The following is a 21,879-nucleotide window of genomic DNA, read 5'->3' on the forward strand; positions in this document are numbered from 1 at the left end:
ATGAACTCTCTGTTGAAAAATTTAAAATAGTCCTTCACTGTCATCAGGATAAGTGCACATTATGGTTTCAATCGGGCCGGTCAAATGGAAGAAGTGGCAGACATCAAAATATACCGCACTTATCTGAATTTTCAATGTGAGTGTGATTTTTCCCTGATGCTTCTGAGTGCACGTCGATTGTAACACGATTCCTCTACGCTCCCTATTCACCATACTGTTCACATGGACGGGCAGTACACAACAGCTGATTTGACGTCTGTCTGGTACAGACATGTGAGATAAGTCTGACAATGCGCAGAGCAACTGAGGCCGTGATAACTAACGAACAGTACTAATTCATATGTGTCGCGAAAATGCAGAAATTTTGCAGCAGAGTGTGCGAGAAGTAGACTTGAGATCCGAAACTTTGAACGAATTTCCGTGTGTGGAATCACAAATGAGTATCGACCACCTTGCACACATCAGTTCTGGTCAGCAGTTGTTCTTCATAAGACTTATGTGATGTAATACAGAATGACATAGCGAGAATTCATTTGTCACACATGTATGCAATCGCCAGTTGGCCATTCGGTCATGTGTTATGGATCCCGCTAAGCGTTTGCATAGATTCCTCTAGGTTAGACATTTTGTGTATCTGTGGGCGAAGACAATGACCAGCTTGAGGACATGGCTTCTCCCTACAAACTACATTGCAGAGGTTCGAAGCTGTGTGTTTACCGTTCTCAGTACACGTTAGTCTGAAGGAACCGCTTACGCATCCAGTTTGTGTAGAATTCAGTCCACTGAGTTGGTGTAATAGATACATATTAAACTGTGCAATCAGCACACAGTACAACTCGTTACCACGACATTCTTCTGAGGGTAAAATTTTACCGATGAGCCCGAAAATTAAAGCTTAAGGCGGTGGCAATACTCTCTTTACAATGGAAGCGTCATCAATGAACGAACACAAGGGGTATTTGGTGAAAGTAAAAAAACTTGGTAGAAACGAGTCTAAAGGGCTCAAAACTCAGATGAATCGGACGGGAAATCGATATTCATTCTGATAGCAACACTGAACATCCATACTGGGAAGAGTTTCCTCCCTAACTTTAATGTGTGAGACAATACGGAAGTCAAAAGAAAAAGGAAAAGCTCCAAACATCGACGCGGTAAATTGAACAAAAATAACTTAATCTGATGAGTGCTGTTTTTGCGCTAGACTTGTACACATTCAGTTAGCCCAATCCATAGCGAGCACTGACAACTAATCGAAAAGGATCGTCTTAATGAGCTGGCGAGGTTGTTGTAAAATGTTCAAATCAATCCTGAAGGAAATTCAAGGCCCACCCTCCATGTATGGTTAAGAAAATTATGAGCTGTGGATTTTAGATGAATCTTCCAATTCTGTCAGAGCGAAGAAAGCTCAGCCTACAAGTTCCGAAACAAGTGTTCGACTGGATACCTCAGAATTGGTCACAGTATTGGAGGTTGTCATACAGCGGCACTTTGCGGACACTGGTAAAAAAATTTGACAAAAGCGCGGAAAGTTTATCTGGTGTGTATGCATGATCCTTCCAAGTGGACTGCTCAGTTCAAACAAATAAATGGTGAATAAAACTTTCCTCCAACCAAGCATAACATAAGGTTGACGCCCCAAGAAGGGCGAAACCGGTCATGGGCTGTCGAAGAGTTTTCAGCGACCTTGTGAGTATTATTCCCAACCATTTCAGTTATCTAGGAAACATAATACAAGATTTACGAATATGGTGACGGGAAGAATATTCTGACCAAGAGATTGATCGTTGGGTTTCTTCCTGGTATTACCTTGTATAACCAGATGTGCCCAAATGGAGGGTTTCACAATGTTCAGTGAAATGTCAGCAACACGATTCTGTAACCTTAGTGAATATATTCACGCGGTAAATTGTCATAACCAGCTACTTCACATAAGCAATTTCATCGTTTGTCACAATTCACTTGAATCACAGAAATTACCTTGTGATTTGTATCCCCAACCAACCATATTGTGCTGATAAGTAGCTGTATGTAGAGAAAACCCCTGGAACTTTATGAAGTTGATGTCGGTTCACGGCCTCAAAGCAGATATTTTTGTGAGTTAGTTGATATCAATGCATGGGTGAGTGATATGCGGTGCATGTTAGCTCACTATTGATGATGTTCTCGGAGCTTCAATGGGGCAATCGGGTGTGATCATCCCTTGAATACCATTGTAAAATAACAACAATACCAGTAAAAAACGATTCGTCGCACAAGTTAAAATTATCACACTGTTGCTACAAGTAATTTAAATTAGCGGTGCGTATGACAAAACACTGAGAGTCATCGATGGATTTTGTACGGTATCCAAATAAGTTGGCAGTAGGTAGATTTTTCTGTTCTTTGGGCGGATGATCAATCAGTAGTTTTGACGCAGCGACCTAGAACGCCGGAACGAACGTTAAACATCGCTTGGCCGGTAGGACATCCGGATTTGGAGATGGAGACGCTGACCTTGGAGGAGGTTTGCTTGGTTCCGGCTGGCGCAACCACTTTGAGATGGTTGCCATCTAATGTGACATTCAACCAAGTGGGTAAGACCTGAGGAACCAGAGTTTTCGGGTAATGAATGTGAACCGGAACAAAAATATCGGCAACCAGAAGATCCTGCTTGGTTTCTATTGAGGACAAGTGGAAGGAATATGAAAAGTCTGCCGTTGATGGGTCAAAACTGTAGCGGATCGGGGCGCCCAAAGTGCGCAACGGATACACTCTGCTGAAAGCATTCAACTGTTAGGGCGGAAAAAATAACAGACGATTCTCATTGAAATTTGATTATGCGGAAAACTATTCTGACGGGAATGTGTATTGCTCTAGTGAATACATCTAAAATAAACCATGAAATCCAACAAAACGTAGATCACACCAACCAGATTTTACTCGGAGCATCACTCAAAACGGAAGACCTTCCAAACAAAATAAAGACAACATAAAGTGTCTTGTGAATCAATGTAGAGTGAGGGAACCGTGAGGTATCAATCCATTAGCATCTTGTCAGACTACAGCGAAGTATTGAGTGCCCGGTGTGTTGTAGTTCGGTGAAGCCTATACACATTTTTCTCTTGCTAAAGTTCGATGCCATTAATAAGGAAACCATGAAAACACCGATGCAAGCTGAAAACCAGCTCAGCAAACCAAATAATAAGTCAACACGTTACTCAATAGTCCCTCATTGGGTTTCATCCAGGAACAGTTGACAGACTCTCAGGTCCCAGATTCGGCGATAGGTCCGGTAACCTGAGAATCGTTACAATTATTGAATCTATACAAAAAATACCCCTGCATTGGAACCGGCTACACCACTTACATATATATATATATATGTATATGCTTATACTCTTACCATACACTTACAAAACAAAAAATTCCGAACGTGTAGGAACATAAAAGACACTAGAATCACACTTAGCCGCGCTAGTATCCCAACGTCTACCCCCATTCTCTAATGGATCATTATGAAGTTGGACGTCGTTGTTTGTGATGGACAATGTTATACAAAGACTAGTCATTTTTCAATGGAGGTCATGTCCTGTCACTGAAGCCAATCTATGGGGAACGGCCGATATGCACTGTGTCATCCTCTCTGAGATTCATGAACCGTGTGCATCTGACAAAATTCATAGTGTTTCGAATCCACGACCATCAGGCCAGTGGGTGAGCACTTGACCGTTTGATCACGAGCGGTTTGTCAGTAGTGTGATCTGCCCAACACAAAATCCTTATTGAGAATTACCAAATCTTTTCACAACACCACCATCACCAGCCTATAAGTAGCTCAGAGGAAGACCAGTTTCACAAGATGAGTCGATCTTCCTTCTGAGAAAACGTCTATAAGTGACCACGCGATTTGCTTTCTGTGGTTGAAAGAGGACTAGCGCAATGTCTTGTCTCAGAGAGAGAGAGAGAGAGGGCTAATCACTTTGCTAATCAGACGCTCGTGGGCATACGGTTAAGCGTTCAGCTAATGGCTGGAACGTTGCGGCTTTGCATTTCTGTGAGTTTCGTAAGATGTGCACTTTTGATGCGGTGCTCCTTGGCTTTTAAGTGGAGACCGGTTTCACTGACAGGACAAGATCGCCATTGAAAATTATCTAATCTCCTCACACCACTATTAATAAGGATAATGCCATTTGTCCAGCTGGTCCTTCAAAGCATTCTCGCTCATCGAGCGCCATGTTTGAAGAGGTTGAACAAACAGCTGCTGTTGAAGATGTGTTGGGTGCACCTCGTTTAGCTTTCACTATCCAGTAATCGGACGTTTGTTGGCGCATCATGTGCACGCAAGTGTTGCTGTCAAGAACAAATAAGAGTACGGACAAAACCACGAATATGCTTGTGCACTGCATACAGGAACTACAAGGTTACGACGGCGGATGGCAAATCATGAAGGTAAGCAGTGGAGGTTCGTCTAACAGTTGGATGAGCTCAGATGCAGTTTAACCGCCAAGCGCACAATATTTCGTAGTCATAAAAATAGGGCTGAATATGTGCGTGACTCCAAATATACCGTTCCTCACACAGAGACTGGTCCACTCAGAATAACGACACTGACACCTTTTGAAACCCAAACGTGCCTTCCAATCAACTGATCACTATGTTTACCTTCTTCCTGTTCTAACAAAAAAGCAGCAAGTCAAACACTGGAGACCAAAGGTACAACAAATAAACCTCAATTCAATCGGACGCTTATCCCTTGCATCCTCATGCGTAGGGTAGTTAAACTCATTACCCCTCGAAAAATTCCAAATGCCATGATTTACTGTCGCCTGACAACTTACGATTCAAAGACTATCCACTAATTTCGAGACTTGAGTACCTTCTACCATACCTCACCTTATTGTCGTGGAGGGTTTTAACGCCAATCGCTCTCACACGGGTGATGTATTTCAAACAAGGACACAGCTTGTGTGAGAACACGGCTAGTCCTGTACGTTGGACGGCTGAGTTAGCCGGCTCTTAATGTGTCCATTCGATTCATAGGTATTACTATCCCAGCCAAATATCATTCTTCTCTTCAAAGATATGTGGTTTGCATGCTTCGGACGCATATGGCTGAACCATAAACATAACCTAGTTATTGGTGAAGCTTCGAAACTGCGCAAACTTCACTTCGGTCTGATTGAGGCGTAGGAACAACTAGCTGGTCCTGTCAGTTGCTCTATGGTGATTTCTGAGCCTGAGTCATGCATGTCCAAGTAACATCATTCAAACACTGAAACTGCGAAGGGTTGAATGATTCAGCCATAGTCCCTTGGAACGAAATTGTTGCATGGGTAACTGCTGTAGCTGAATCCTGACCCGCAACGCAGTAGATGGCTGTCAAGTGCGGGGAACCATTTTCTTAGCGCGCCAATACGTTGCTTCCAGTTGGATTCGGTGTTTCCAGAATTAGACCGTTCCTCGAGAAGTTGACATGTCACCACTGTGATAATACTATATTAGTAAGTTAGACGCTCCAATTCTAGTGAATCCACTGTCTGAAATCACTGAAGTGGGAGTCTCCTGATACAGTTTGAATTGCATTTGCCAGGGGAAAAATATTTTCTCTGTGGCAGAAGGCTCGCTGTAACGGTACGGCATGCCAGTGGTTCATCCAGCTTATCCTTTCACTACATTCCAAGAGCATTTCAAATGACACACTTAAGGGACAAACAGCTGCTAAAACACGTCATTTTTACAACAGGTATATAAGCATTCTGGAGTAATGTCTCAAAAATCTGGTCGTTGGCTTGTTCGCTGAGCTAAGCAATTTGATTGCCCAGCTCAGCGAACAAGCCAACGACCATCTACGCTACCTGAGCTACCAACATTTTCCTCTCCCAAAAATCTTTCGGGAATACTGGGTCAAAAGCAGGATGTATTGGAAACCCAAACCAAAAAGTATTGAGAAAGCGTATCATACTTAGCTGATAAAAGATTGTACTAAATCAAGACAAATATTTGCTGGATATACAAGCAGTTCCGTGTGAAATCCGTTGCATGAACTGGATACTGCTCGATTCAAAAAGGTTAACGGATCTCACCGATTTTTAAACGATCATCAGTCTTGGGTGGTAAGTTTATCATTCAGCCAATTCAATCTGTTTGATCTGCTGCGTCGAATACTTTCACTGCTTAGAGTTATGTGAATACTGGTGGAGGAGAATATTAGCATACGGTCCCACAAAAAGGACAGACAGATCGATGAATAAAATCTTATCTTAGTTATTATTTGAACACAGACAACCAGAAGTTGGTACACAATACGGGTAAACACAAAAGTTATGAACGATGTTTTGTAAAAATCAATGTATGAATGCACCACCGTTTTCAGTTCATTCATAGTACACTTGGGCCATTATTCTACTTGATCTACATAATATATGAGATTGTTTTTCTGCTTCCTGACAGCCATGTCGTTTAAAACTTAGGTCATTAGACCTGATAGTATCAAGGGAGTGCAAAGTACAAACACTCTCAAACGGTACTGGGATTTCGTTCAGGGGTACGAAATATCGCATACCATTCAAATTTTCAGCTTTGATTCATGTCATATGTGAAAGCTGACATTTCCCATGATACTGGATAATGTGTGGTTCTGTGCTCTATTGAAAATGAACAAATAGGGATAGGTTACATCAAGGTATGAATGGTCAGCTCTTGTCGCTCTTGCTGGGTTACTGAGATGCTTCAGTTTATAACAACACAAAGGGGGACATTCTGAGATACCGTATAATGGCAAGGTTTTGGAGTCCAGTATAGTTGATCACAAAGATATTTCATGTTCACAAACCAGTCGGCGACTCAATAACTCAGTGAATGAGCTCAAGACAATTCAGTGATCGAGGTACGAATTTCCTGACAGGAAGGTGCGTGATTCGGACTCAACCAATGCATTTCCCTAGACTGCTCCTGTCCAGACTTAGGCAACCCACAATATCTTAGTCCACGTGCTTTCTTCGGGTTGCATGGTAGCTATGCGAAAAACGGGTGTTACAGCCAAACGATAAGTTATTATTTTGTCAACTCCATGATTCATAAACAGTGTTGAGAACGCAACAGAACCTTATGTGAAAGTTCGACTGAGTTCTGAGTTCTTCATAAGGTATTAACTCGAATCCTGAGACCAGTTAATTTAATCCCTCACAGGCTTATGTAGCTCCAGAGAGCCTTAATGATAACTGAATTACAGTTTTTCTAATGACGAAATGCCTTTTTCAGTCAGCATGCCATAAGTTGGCACGATAGTAGCAGGGCCATTGAGTTCTCCAAAGAGTATAAAACTGTATTTTCTATCGTGGAACTTTATTAATCAAAGGTTTGAAAGGATGCTTTCTGCATATGACTGCTAGTGACTGCTGCGTGAAATCTGGGTCACTTTGACTGATTGATTCTCAGTATGCCACCTTTGAAGAATACGTGACCTTGCACTGTGCCTTCCCAGTTCGTCAGTCATATGTACGAATGATCAGCACTATGTCAAGGAAGATTTTTCACCCCTGTCTTACCGACGAGAAACTCATGCCATAGAATGCGTTAATTTTCTAGTTAGTTTTACGAGTCCCTATTCTCAGCTGTATGAATAGCGAGAATGTATACGTTTCACTCGTCAGCGTCTCAAAATAGGATTTCTATCTACAAGTTGAAAAGCGCCTTTCATCAATTTCAACTAAGCTAGAAGTCATAAGCTATGCATATCTCACGAGTCCTCAAACAGATGTAAACCCACGCTACCTGTGATTTGGATGTATAAACAGTGTCATCCAGCAACAAACAACCGACCACAGTGCGGTGAGTGGGCGAGGTATTTTTACACAGTATCGCAGGGTGGCTTCGTGTGTCTTTGTGAAATCGGCTGACATTAATTGTCGATGGTTAATGCCTGACGGCAGACATCGCAAATCGAAACTTGGGTTGATCTAGGGGTCGGATGCCTTCTTACCCCTATTTATTCGATCATATGTTTGTCAAAGTTTCCAAAAAAACATTGGCCATTAGAATTGGTAGCTGGCTAAGTGCCAGTTTAGTAACAGACGTCTTAAAATAAAGCAATGTGACTGTAAGTATGATTTTCTTCAAAAAATAGTGCACTTGAACCACGAAAATCTTTATCAATAGGAAAACTGAGCGTATACCTAAGAAAGCTACCCAAAACACGTGTACGCGTTTCACAATATCGGGATTTCCGAAACAGATGGTTCGCTGGTCTTCAATTTGTTCGCTGAGCTCGAAACTTGTACCGCGGATATATCCTCATCAATCGAGGTGACACCATCAGTGTGCAATACTACTACTACTACTACTAATAATAATAATAACAATAATATTTCAGTTGTATCACCATTTGGGCACCTAGCCAAACTCGAAGGAAGAACAGGAGTCTCCTGGTCATTAAGACCACGCCTTAACCACCGGGCTAACTCGAGCTCACGCTCGAGCTCGTGTGAAGCGCAGTGGGACTGTGCCTTGGTGGTTGTGTAGTTGTACGCGAACTTGCGGAAAATTTTCAAGCCTAGGGAAAAACCCGACCACAATCCAGGTTGTCTTTACCGTACGCCATCATGGTGTTAAAAACCACGGACCAAGACTACGGTTAGGCAGGCGCAACAAGCTAAGTTCACATTGGTAAAAATGCAACCCACATGTGTTTGGATCGGATTTCCCGATGCATCAAAGAAATTTCCATCCCAGTATGCCCACGACTGGAAATGTTTGTCGGCTTGGTTCAACACGTTACTGCACTCGACAGTATTGATCGATTTCGGGTTACCATCAGGCGCACAGAAACCGAATTCCGTCAGAAATCGCCCACCTCCAGTCTGTTTGACGGCTCTGGCGCTATTCTCAAAGGAGGCTGGAATAAGATACTGTTAACAGGAGTGAAGTAGTTAGTAAAACGCTTGAATAAATTGAATACATCGTAACAAACTTTTACTTGTTCAGGGTGATAGAATTTCGTCCAAAAATTTGGACACATTTACGGGTACTAGCTATCCAAACTTAAGGGTAAACATCGTGTTTTGTTCATCAGACTCATCTGGACTTTCAACACTATTAGTTGAGACGGAATTATGTCGAACTATGATCCGTAGACAACTATCTGAGGACATGAATATGCTGAGACAGTAACCAGAGGCCATATGTAGCATGAATTGTTAAGATAGTACTGAAGGAGGGCAATTTGGTAAACTGATCAATCCAGTATTATCAGTATTCAACTAGAAAATACCGTGATATGGTAAATGAAAATGAAATCGAATGGTATGCGCCTACAGACACCACGGAGACTATACTACAGTATTGAGTGAGAATAATATTAGCAATTTTCTAACGGGCAAGTTTGAAATGAAATTTCTAATGACGATGGTTTCGTGATCATGCGTTTGTCCAGATAATCTGACAGCTTAGATAAATGGGCGAATGAGTCTGAGCGTTTTGAAATGCTGTTGGTCCCTTTGCTGCTTTGGAATATGTTGTAACCACTATACTGCCTGACATTTACGGGATGAAGAAGAGCATGACCGATTACGAAGTGGGTGCATTTAGCCAAGGGCAAGTACGCTCCAACAGAAGTAGTGTTATGGTCAAGGAGAGTGACTAGCAGATAGAATGAGCACACACACACACAGAGACAATCACACGCTACAGAATACACCGTTTGCCTATTCAGTTAATATCAGGTCCTAACCAGACTTTTATTTCGTTACGCATCACGAAAACTAATGGTGGGTGGTTACGGGATTCATCGATTTTATATTCACATCAATCCCGTTTGTACTGTCTTCCCGCTATCATCATCATCATTGTCAGCTGTAATAACCACGTACTCGTCGTACTGTGGTTGTAGCTGCCGCAGTTTCGTTCATCGATGGTTTGGGAAGGGGGGGGGCAGGTAGCTACGCTTTGCAAGCGGGACAAATTGTTCTGGTGAATCCGTTCAAAGATCAGCAGCACTGAACTCAAGTTTTGCTCCTATCAGAGCTCATCGGAAATGTATATCCTTAACCTTGCCAGGAGGTGAATCCCCTGAATTCTCATGAACCATCATCGTGTTAAGGGTGCGTATTCAGTCAGCTGACTGGACTGGTTTGGACTCTCATTCTTCGTGACCAACTGACAAACCGCACGTACATGCTGTTGTTGGGTTGTGTGCTCTGCTCACTGATTTCCTCCTCATATCGCTTCGTATGATGTCAGATGAACAAGCCTCACAACAGCAACAACAGGAACAGATTGCAACGCAAACTACGTTCAGCGCTACCAATACATACTCATTTTCAAATTACTTTGGAGTTAACAGGAGACTACTTGAGTCTATCAGCTAGGCTAGTATTCAACAGAATTTGCCGCACAATGACTGCCTCATATTGTAATTGGCATGCTATTCGGGTTGCCGCAATACGTTTGCTCGTCATAACACATTACTCATAAGTTTGCTGAGCTAGTGTATCCCATCAATACACGGGATTTCATGTTCAAGCAGAACATAGAGTGGATGAAATCTGGGGAACCACGCCCAGCTGATTAGTCACAAGGACGACGAAACCGGTAGTGTTTTTTCAAAACGTGAGTAGCACGTTCCATTTAGAGCATCATTATTTTCGACGGAAGAATAATCTGGCCGTACATCATTACCAGATGCCTTATCATTGATAGATAAGTGGGCAAGTACCATTCCAGATTTCTATATTCGCCAGATGATCCTATCACATATGAAGCCTGGTTTAAGGACGGGGATCTATTGGAAGTGAATGGGAAAATTCCGAATGACACAAACAGCATTCATCTACACTCTGACGCATTATTATATCTGACTGCTGTCCCCGCTCTAGTGCTTAGTGCTGGAAAAAGGACTCATCGACAAGGAACACAGCAAGCGAGTGCGTGAACGTACAACGGCATCGCACCGTATTTTGGAAGGCACTGTCTGACCTCCATCAAGGGCTTTCTGATCGGTGTTTAATGGAGATTAAGGGTCTCGGTAGGTTTCGGTAATGTTTACAATAATTAGCACCCAATTAGAGGAGTAAAACCGTACCAAAAGTGGTCAGCATTCACCTACGTTTACTAGCCGGGATGGTGAATTTGTCAAACCATTCATCAAGACATCCAGTGACATAGCTTGACTTGTCGTATTCCAATCTAGAATAACGTCGGCAAGACCCAGCTTGTTCTTTGGTATTTGTTTGATGACCGACAGACAAAACAGTGTGCCGTGTCTCAACTCTTTCCAACACTTCTCCACAATATTTGGAGCTGAACATATTGGTTCCGAACAATATGATGCTCTTCTGTGGTCACCTAAGTTTATCTTCCCGACTAAACCTGCTGTTTAAAAGCATCATGTCACGATGAAGGAATGGCTTTCAAGATATCGGAGTTGCAGCTGCCCTGTTATAAAGTGCAGCATGTTTTTCAGCGTTTTGTGGCACCAATGGGTAATATAAATTTGGCGTAATAACCTCAAAATTTCCTGTTACTAAGTGCCATACGGGACGTTACAACGGTTCGCTTAATTCAGACAGTGTAAACTTTGAACCTCTGCAGAAGTCTTACATCCACATCTCTGATGTAAAAGCACTACGGCAATAAAAATACGGCCCAAATTTTCGCGAATTACATGAAAACGGAATCCTGCTTTATCAAGAAGAATGACGGTGTCAGTTCCTTCGAAGTGGCAGCGTACGGGAGAGGTTAGATATCACAGTCAGATGCTCATTGCTTCCTTGCATCAATTAGCGGTATCATTTTCAAGGACACGATGTTTTTCAACGTTAGTTATTTTGCTGTGCCTCGAAAAATTTGCTCCCGGCGAAGCAGTTCCGTATGCTTCAGATGAAGCCATCAAGTGCAAACAGGAAGTTGCAAGGGGTTAGACAAAACAAATGAAGAAACTTATAAGGATTCCTCTCAGTAAATTCCAATCAAAAAGCAATTAATGAGTACATCACATAATTAAGAGACTGTAGAGAGCAGCTTCACAGGTTAAAATGGGTCATTTCAGAGAGGTTGTTTGTAGGCCACAACGAAAGCAGGTGCATATACCGACAAGGAATGACAATGTACCAGCAAGTAACACTCTAGTTAGGTTTTGTTTAACAACAATTAGACTAAGTAAAAGGGCACCAAATTTCGCATATCGGCAGGGTCAACTTGCGGGGATCCACCAATACAGATACAGGAATCTTTGCTGCATATCTATGGGATAGTCTTGGTTCTGTGATGACCAAGAGGTGTACTTGTAACATTGTCAGTCAACGAGTAGGGATACGTTTTTAGGCTGTCACTTGCCACTGGTGTGCAGATTGCCTGCTTTCTACAGCCATACTTCGGGTCCAATCCGCGAATTTTGTGTTACAGAACATTTACGAGTTACAGTATAATAGCCCTATTTCTCAGCATGTCTGTCGTCTAAACGGCAGAGACGATACTCATATTTATTATTTCTGTTTTACTCGCCCGTTGATGAAGTAAAGACTGGATGAATTACCAACGTCATGTGTCGTCAAAAGGCACACCAAACTCCGAGCAGGTTAACAGGCCCATCAACGCTGTGAATTACAGGACGAGTGATGTGTGCGATTGTACCAAATAAGCAGTAATTTCAAAAAGCAGCATATCACCCATTTCACATAACAATTTGACTCACCATATCACAAATGGCTCTCTCTATGAACGTCATATTTCTTGAAAGATTGGCCAACTGAAATAGCCAACAGTAGTAGTGGTAAGACAAGACGCTTTTTCTGGCGGCTTCTGGATCAGTCAAAGAACCAGGCACGCGGCTAAATCCGGTTCCAGATCCGAATATCGTTGGCGGGAAGAAGATCGCGTAGGTGAGAGGTTCGTAGAATATTAGTGTTTCCGTATCGAATTTTCTTATTCGACTGACCAGATAATCATAGACAGGAAGAAGGTAGCGTCGCCCCATGTATGCTGCGAAATTGCAGATGGAATAAAGTGATTCTGTACAATCATGAAACAAACAAAAATGTATGGGCGTACTCGTAATTCTTATTTACAAGGATCCAGGACACAGCAAGGCCTACTTTCTTTTTCGCAAGTGAGTTTCACAGTACAACAGAGGCCCGCTAATCTCACACAAAGATTCCGCAACTAATTCTGCAGCATGCGCTTTTTAAACTGCCTGAAATTGGGCGCTTTTTCTTCATGACTCTATACGAAACTTGGTTTTACATACACACAGCACTTTTTATCTCAGTCGACTGCACGGCTTGCGCACCACATGGTCCTGACTAAGCCCTGGGAAACGGACGTTGAGTGCCACTAAAATTACTGGTTTGTCAGTGCGTGGTTAGTCTATTCACCTACAGAATGTGTTTTGATAGACCAGTCCATTTTGAAGTTTGTAGAGGCCGGTCCACTGATTGATCAATGCTATGACTCACTTACATGTCCACATGGCCTACTATGAAGGGACACTATGAAGGGACACAGTAGTAGAACAAAGTAGAATATAAGGTTGACGGAAACTCTGGGACTGCGCCTACCTGATGAGCCCCAAGAAGGGCGAAATCGGTTGCAGGTTGTCGAAGGGATTTCAGCAACCTTGCGAGTAGTTTCCTCTATGAAAACACATACAATAGGTTTATTGGAGCAGATGCCAGAAGTACACTTGATCTGTGAGCGCACACAACTTATTCTGAGATATCTAACAGCTGGCTTAGCCGATGGGAAAAGCCGATGCATCGAGGCTCCAGCGGGTCGACGCATGCGCTAACGTACAGTCAACAGATGCGAATGCCTAGAATATGGTGCAATTTCCCAGGCGCGTGGGTGCATTTGGATGGAAAAACTCCAAGCACAGCGATCGGACAGATATCCGAGAAGAATGTTTTCATAATTTGTACCGGGCCTAAAAAACTATGAGAATAAGATACACGCTCTGGTGAATCCAGTGATGCTGTTCGCGATGGCAGTTTCTTACGTATTATTTTTCAATATAGCACAACTGAAAACAGGAAAAGCGAGTATTTTGGAGACTATGGGCAAAAAATGGACAAGCAAAAGTGAACCTTATGAAGTCTCATTGGTAAACGTCTGTTGTCCTTTTACTGGACCAAGAGAGGGGAGTATAAAATCCTTTAGAAGGCAATGCACCATGATCATTCACTAGAAGTGATAGCTCAGAGAATCTCTTAGCGGTTTACAGTAAGAAAACATATGGTGGTACTGTATAGACAACATGACTAGCATCCGTTTCTCCCGTCGAGAGTTGTTTGGAGTATGACAAATTATGTTAATATTGTGCTACTGAGCGCTTGATAAGAGTTATCGACCGTTAACCGGTCATCAGAAGTTCGTGACATATCTCTTCAAACAAATTTTCGATGCTCATGCGCAAGACTTTATTTATCCGTTGCTTTGGTGAACAAGAACCCCACCAATAGGTGGGAACGGAAGAGATGCTTTGTAAGGATTTTGGCGTAAATAACAAGCACCAGTGCGTGTTCACTGGGAGACGTCAATCTGCATAATTTCCCACTCGGAGTAAGCCCTCAATGTACGAATATCTCGGTGCACGACTTGTTTTGATCTTTGACCGTACTTCTGTTGAACTGTCTCTTGGTTTCGTCACATACTTTTGTCTCGCTTTTTCTAGCAAGATTGTGTGTTTTTGGCTTTTTAAAAACTTTTAGCATCATTAGTTGGAACCCTTTAGTCCTTTCGAATAATATGCAACTTTTTCGCTGCTGTCTTTCCTTAAGGATGCTGAAATCGAAGTGGCCATGGAGAATATAGCCGCAGGCGATGCATTGAACATATGCACGTCCTTCTTGCTATCGAGTTAGCCATATATCTTTATTTTAGGGTAATTTAGCTTTAAGGTAGCGGCATGGCATAAACAGTTTCTGGTCAGTTTGGTTTACAGCTGCCAGAAATTATGATGCCTCATGCAGGGCGATATACTCACACTGCTTTACAAGCATTGTGAACGAGAGATTAGCCTGGGTTGCAGGTGAGTCTCCCGCAAAATAAATTGGTTCGCTAAGTATGCCATACCGTTTCTTGCCACACTTCGTTCAGTGGACATTAGGTTTAGGCCACCAAACTCTGAGGTTGGGTAGGACGCCAGCTGATCAATGCCCGAGTTTGGAGCTTAGGGTAGTCCGAGTGTCTGTATGTGAGGTCATTCCGAACCTCACCATGTTTTCTATAGTGTTGGAGATGGAGTGGTTTGGAGACATCATGAGCCAACTGTTAAATGATGTAATGTCAGCTCAAGCTGAACGAGTCAGAACAGGCAATAAGCTCGGCGCACTAGTGTCGCTAAGCCAAACTGGACCCATGTATCTTTGAGGCAACAGGCAAGACAGGAAATCTGTTTGATGTTAATAGGAAGAACCAACCCCAGCTGGCTGTCGAAAGGAATCTGTGAAATGGCTCCACAGGATACTTGTGACCAATACGCTGCTGAACTACTACGGATAATCCAACAGGAGTTTGCCCTTGGACAGGAATAGAAGCAGTATGCAATACAGCTTGGTTCACACTGGCAGCCAGTAAATAGATTAAAGGTTGGAAGGTTGGAGGAATAGGGTCTGGAAGCATGCTATGAATGACACAAGTCCAAGAACTAATCAACCGGATAGTAAGCGATTCATCATTAGAAATGAAGAGAATACGACTGTCGTCGGTTAGCCATGGAGTAGACAGGTAAGTTTTAGGACTAACGACGTATGCTTTGAACTTGGTATACATGCTTACAATTCACATGCTGGTCAGTAAACCCACTTCATCTAACCAGAATAACGGTAATTCCAGAGTGAGCTGCGCTCAAACAGAGCGGCGGATAACATCATAGACCTGTGGAGTCAAAATTCTAGAGGTCACATAGCTGAACGTTGTTGATTACATGCCTGTGTTTCCGTAAACAAAACCTATCACGTCCCTTAAACTATTCAAAGTGGAGCCATTCACTTGTAGGTAGCCCTCAGATATTGGCTGGTTGTCTGCTACTAATACCTGCTTAACATCTACCTGGAACGGAAACTCTCCTCACAAATGATGGTTTCTTCACGTCTCGACGAAATTTAGGCTTCATCGGGATTCTCGATATTGCCATCGCTTTTACATCCCACATGCTTCCCACTCCTCAAAAATTGAAAATACACCCCATAACTGTTTATGCTGTAACCCTAGTTGTAGCAAACGCCATTGGAACGAGTAACATTTCAGCTCAAATGGAATGGACAGTTTGAGTGACTCGACTCATCGCATTCAAGCCCTCCAATTCAGCAGACATTCCAACCGATTCATCAAACTTAACATGAACAGTATAAGCAAGAGTGGTCATGAATTGTATCACTAGGCTATAAATCTGTTGCACGAGTACTATAAGATACTGATACTTCAGAATCCGCTGGTTCTTCCGCACGAGCAAACCTTACAACAATACCTAGCTCGGAAAAAAGACGGGGGCCCTAAAGGCGAAGGTGCGTTATGTGTATGGTTGAATGCTTGAATAATCAGCGATCTAAGCAGACCAGGAGTGCAGAAAATTTGGCACACGAGTGAACTAGCATGAAAGGCAAGCCCGATCTAGTCAACGTTATGTATATGGTTGAATGCCCGAATAATCCAGCAATCTAAGTAAACCAGGAGTGCAAAAAATTAGGCACACGAGTGAACTAACATGAAAGGCAGGCCCGACCTGGTCAGGTAGAAAGGGGTAAAAAGACTCGGCCTTTAATCTTCAGGAGTAGGAGGAGGACGATCAGGTAGCTTACAAAATGCTGTCGTGATTAACCAAGGACTGAATTCATAGGGGCTACTGCGATTAACTTGCTATCCCAGTGCATCAGTTACACCAGTTGATAGCGAGCGTCAGCAATCTAATGGCTAGTAACAACCACATGGACGCACTGACTTCATGATACTAGAATGAATCGCAGTCACGAAGACCTCCATTTCGAGTATCCGATATAATTGGCGTTGGATTACATGACTCCACTAAGTGTTTCCTGCCGCTCAATTTCACTTGGAGTGAAGATCAGTGAATTTTGCTCAAAAACAGCAGAACTGAGACAGTCTAGGACACCGGAGAGAAAGCCATTTCAGCTTCCTTGCCTATGTATTCTCACTCATCAAGTATATCACTGGTCGCCGATAAACAGGAATGAACCAGTTTATCTGCATTCCTGTTCTATTAAACAGCTCAACTCTGGTTTTACAACCCCCTTAGTGCCCAGCTTTCTTCAGTTTATTCGAATTACTCTTTTAGAAGCTTACAAATTACCTTCTGTGGGCTGAATTTTGATTCAGTAAAATCTGCCAGTTTATCTGCATTCCTCTTCTATTAAATAGCTCAACTCTGGTTTTACATCCCCCTTAGTGCCCAGCTTTCTTCAGCTTATTCGAATTACTCTTTTGGAAGCTTACAAAATACCTTATGTGGGCTGAATTTTGATTCAGTAAAATCTTTTGAAATCCAGGTCAAAATATTCGTAATAATAATCATTTGACTTCCTTCGTGCAGCCAAATAATGGACCCAAAAAACGTATCCAAAATTCTGCCGTTCATGACAGGGTAAGTGCTTCAACCTCTTAGAACAGACACCTAAATCATGACCGACCCCCCAGTGACCCGAACTGTATGATCTAGAAATAACACTAGAGAGCAAAAATAAATGATCGAAAGGTTACATTCGCTGGGTAGATTGGGTTCATTAGGAGCTTTTTAAAAGAATTTTGGATGCCCTCACAAAACATACTTTAGTGTCCAAAACCCCTCCCTGGTGGAAGTGGTGGTCCCTATCAGTCATTCTAGACTGGGGTATGTTCACGCAGCAGATGACCATATTCTATCACTATAGAAGATAAACGTTTAAATACGATGGCAGTTATCCCTAATGGCCTCACCTACTAGTGACTCGACGCTATGAGAAAACAGTGCAACGTCAATTTCACACTAAGGACTATACTGTTCTTCCTGTTAGCGTACTTTCCAACAAAGGAAATCTCAGCTTTAATTGCTTATAAAGCAGTTCGTCATTCTGTCCTGGTAGCTGCTGGAATACATTCAACGGATGTTCAAAAAGACAAGTAAAAAATACTGTTCTAAGTCCACTTACCAGGTAGTGCTCTTCGTGGATCTTTGTAAAAATTTCCCGTCACAGGTTCATTAATCAGCTCATAGCCAATAACATTCGAACGATTACCAAACGTCTTGGCCACTTCTTCCCAATAATCACCCCAGTATGTCCAGATGCCCGAAGTATTTTCATACATTTGCTGAGCGCAATTCACACACGAATAAGTGAGATAGTTCTTGAACCAGTAGCGTTCAGTTGGGCGTGACCAATAGGGCCAAGGGTACTGGAGCCACCACGGGGTCTTGCAGGCCTCATCCACAAGCCATCGTGGGATGCCATCATACATGCCGAATTCACTTGACAGTGCGTCTTGATGCATGTCCATGAGTACATAAATATCATATTGAGCACACAGATCGATAATTTCACCAATTTTCTTCATGTAATTTTTGTCTACATATCCTTTGGTGGGCATCACTCCGGTCCAGATAACTCCTAGACGGACCACATTGATTCCCCAACTCTGCCACAGTTTCAGCTTGGTGGTATTGGTCATCTCCTCTGGGTACCATGGTGGATTTTTGGTTACTGCGTTGAACCCATGAAACAGCATCACTCTTCCATGTCGATCCACGAAATTCCCATGACTGTCAAGTCTTATTTTGTCTAGTTCTGCAGCAACAACTTCAAGACCGACAACAAGGAGGAGAAATCCCACACCAGGTTTCATGATGTTCACTTAGGAAGCTTGGAAATGCTTTGTAGGATGCCGTCGATGAGCTTATAACTAGGCAGCTGAAAATGTGTTGTAATAGATTAGGTCCGTTGACCTATTCGTGACTGATTGAATTCACATGGCATCAAACGATTGTTTATTCTAACGACTGTGTTGTGTAAAATCACTTGACCCAGACCAATCCGGATGCTGCTTTTGTCTGTGTGTGTTTGTATGTATGGTCATGCTTGTAAGTCTCTCAGAGAATAAGACCAAGCACCCACACACCCTCTGAACAACTAGACGTACAGTCCGATTGTCTCGTGCTGCCATCTGATCTGTTTACATTAGTTTGCTGGAAGACTGTTGCTACTGTTGTGTAATATGCAGCGTTCTTCGCCCCGTCCATGATTAAACAGAGTACGGACAACTTTCGATAGGCAGGCACTTGGACCCCTACTTCAGGTTGAACGAGGAATCCGTGTTAGCCTGGCTAGGGCTCAAAAGAGAGGGTGCGATGCACGACACCGAGATACTCAGGCTCATGTTGTCAGGTTTTGTGATGAACCTACATATCTCAGTTTACTGGAAGTTCCCCGTTTCCAGGAGTGTTCAATCTATGCAACTTAATGCTCAAAAGCCACCCAGCGTGCAGGCACCGAACAACTTAGTTTGATTTGAAAGCAATAACCAGTGACGAATCCTTAAAACATTCAAGTGGCCTGTTTGGTTAAAATTTCCGCACCACAGAAAAACAGTAATTGCGCATTTATGACAACCGGTACTTCCAGAAAGTGAGTCAGTCATCACTAGAGCACCGCTTCCCTCAAACAAACATACTCATAACGATCCTTTCTTTAACACGACACCTATTTCATGTCATACGCACGACGACGACGTCTCTCCAACTTGAGATGCAATGGGCTTTTTTTTAGTGCGATTCTCATTCTTTCGCAGTTGCGGTTGGTAGATCAAGATGGTCTCAAGGTTTTCAACCGGTATTTTTGCTGACAAGACAAGGAGTAAACTGACCCGATGATGGTTGATTGGAATGCTTTCTATGCATGTTACCCTGAACAATTCCGATGCGTTGATCTGATGGTTAGTATCGATCAGAAGCCTTCAGAGTGATATGCAGAGTGCCACCAAATTGTCTTGGAACTGCTGTTTGTATAAAGGAAACTGCTTACATATACTCGAATATCATACCAACTGAAACATGAGGCGGCCTTTGTGCAGCACATTTAGTTGATTCAGCAGATTCACTTGGGTCTCCAGTGAAAACCAAATTGATTTGCAAGTAAGTATACTTGTAATTGCTGTTTGGTTTTCTGATCCCTCCCTGGGTAACGAAAAGTGCATGTAAAGATCTTGAAATTGCAGTCCCCACAAAAAACTCATCAGACGGTGCCAGTGTTTCGACCATTTCGAAGTTTCCTGTTATTTGTTATCTGCTCAGAGGGTCAGTATTGTTTGGGCAAAAAGTTAATTTCACTTTGATGAGCGGAAAAATTAACACGATTTGGCACTTGACTGAAAAGGTGAATTGACAGTGACATCGCCTCTTTACTTGGCTGTTCACCGATGTTCTATGAAACGCATATTCGGGGAAGTGTTTCGGCGAAGCGACACCGCTTAACTTTGTGAGCTACGTGTAAACTTCGCATCACCTAGCGGCTATTCTGAGGACACTGGACGTGGAATGTATGCGTTCAGAACTGATTTATGCCTCATACCATTAGCGGGTTGGGTCTGTGGCTCTTCTCTCAGGTGACGGAGTGTAAATTTTTCTTGCCAAGTGTCTATAATATGTGTTCGCGGGGGAGAAGGGATTCTGCCATTATAACACAATTTCGCTCGGCGGTTCCCAACCTTTTTTCACATCATGACTCTTCTTCGCAATAGTCAAGTTTTCGGTGACCTATATGCTCTCGGATAATTCTCTCAACTAGTTCTCCACAGGCCCAATAAAACTGGCCGTTATTTCTGGTTTTGATAAAGTTAGTACCAGTCGTTGGCCTGAAGTCTTTTTCTGACCCACTGGTTCCAGAGTCCTCACCAGATATAGCCGCCATTTACATACTGTGCAAAACAGGCAAGATATTCCATCAAAATCAAGCCTCAGGGCACTTTACCTGGCTGTTACAGTACCGTGTAGTACTGCTTTGCCTTTGTCTGTATCATAGTCTAAATATATAGAGAGATAGAGTGAGTGCGTGAGTGCTTATCACCGTTCACTTTAGAAGAATTGGTATTGCCACAAGTCAAGGATTATATTTTTCGGTGTAGTGTCGCTATTTAAGAAAGAATATCCGTGCCACCTTGGTCGGATCCGATCACAGGCATTGTCCAGGATGTATATCTTGGTGCTGAAATTACCTTGGTCAGAGACAGTTTGGTCTCAAAACTCGAGGTAAGTTTGACGAACGTCGATTATCAAGGTTTTGTCAAACCCCGTGTATGAAGATCTACAAACTCGTCGGCAAGCTCAATTGAGTGAAGAAACCCGCAGTTGGTGAGTAAGCTAAGAACTGCAGAAAACACCCAATATCTCTTGGCATAACCTGAAATGTTTGGAACTGCAGAGCTAAAACCGGTATGCTAACAGATGGGTAATATAATTAAAAAAATCCAGACTATTTTATTCTCTGGTTTCACAAAAAGCCAACCCATCAAGAGACAAGAGATAGGATGCATAAACCAGCATACACAATTTTGGTTCTGATGTGATTCCAGAATATAAGTGTCATTTTCTTAAACTGGTCTCATTCATGAGGCTGGAAAGCGGTTTCAGTAACCTCCTGAATCAGTCAATCTACCCAGTCCAGTCAGTAAAGTCAAGATCAAAATCTACTGTGTATCATAACAGATGAAAGATATTACACTAACCATTGTCCAGTTCCAAATATATGCACTATGTAGGTCAGTGAGGAAAGCCTGAGCTGTAAGGGGATGGGCTAAAGTCTGCCAAGGGTGTCTTACTCGGCTGATGGGTGCAGTGCAACGCTGGTGGTCATTATTGCATAGACAGTAATGCAATATCGAATTAAAACGAGAAGTTTGAGAGTGATGGCTCGGGGAAAGCTAAGC

At 42.7% G+C, this 21,879-nt stretch overlaps 1 protein-coding gene across 1 annotated transcript; it reads right to left on the reverse strand.

Moving 5' to 3' along the window:
• Positions 1-2,071: 2,071 nt before the first annotated feature.
• Positions 2,072-18,913, reverse strand: T265_04204 (hypothetical protein; the record flags this gene model as incomplete). Its single annotated transcript, XM_009168886.1, has 4 exons — positions 2,072-2,769; positions 8,661-8,885; positions 12,668-12,954; positions 18,114-18,913. The coding sequence occupies 4 exons, from the start codon at positions 18,802-18,804 to the stop codon at positions 2,395-2,397; spliced, it is 1,578 nt and encodes a 525-aa protein (XP_009167150.1).
• Between the last annotated feature and the right edge of the window lie 2,966 nt (positions 18,914-21,879).

This window comes from Opisthorchis viverrini (genome assembly GCF_000715545.1).
Source record: "Opisthorchis viverrini unplaced genomic scaffold opera_v5_66, whole genome shotgun sequence".
NCBI classification, from domain to species: Eukaryota; Metazoa; Platyhelminthes; class Trematoda; order Opisthorchiida; family Opisthorchiidae; genus Opisthorchis; species Opisthorchis viverrini.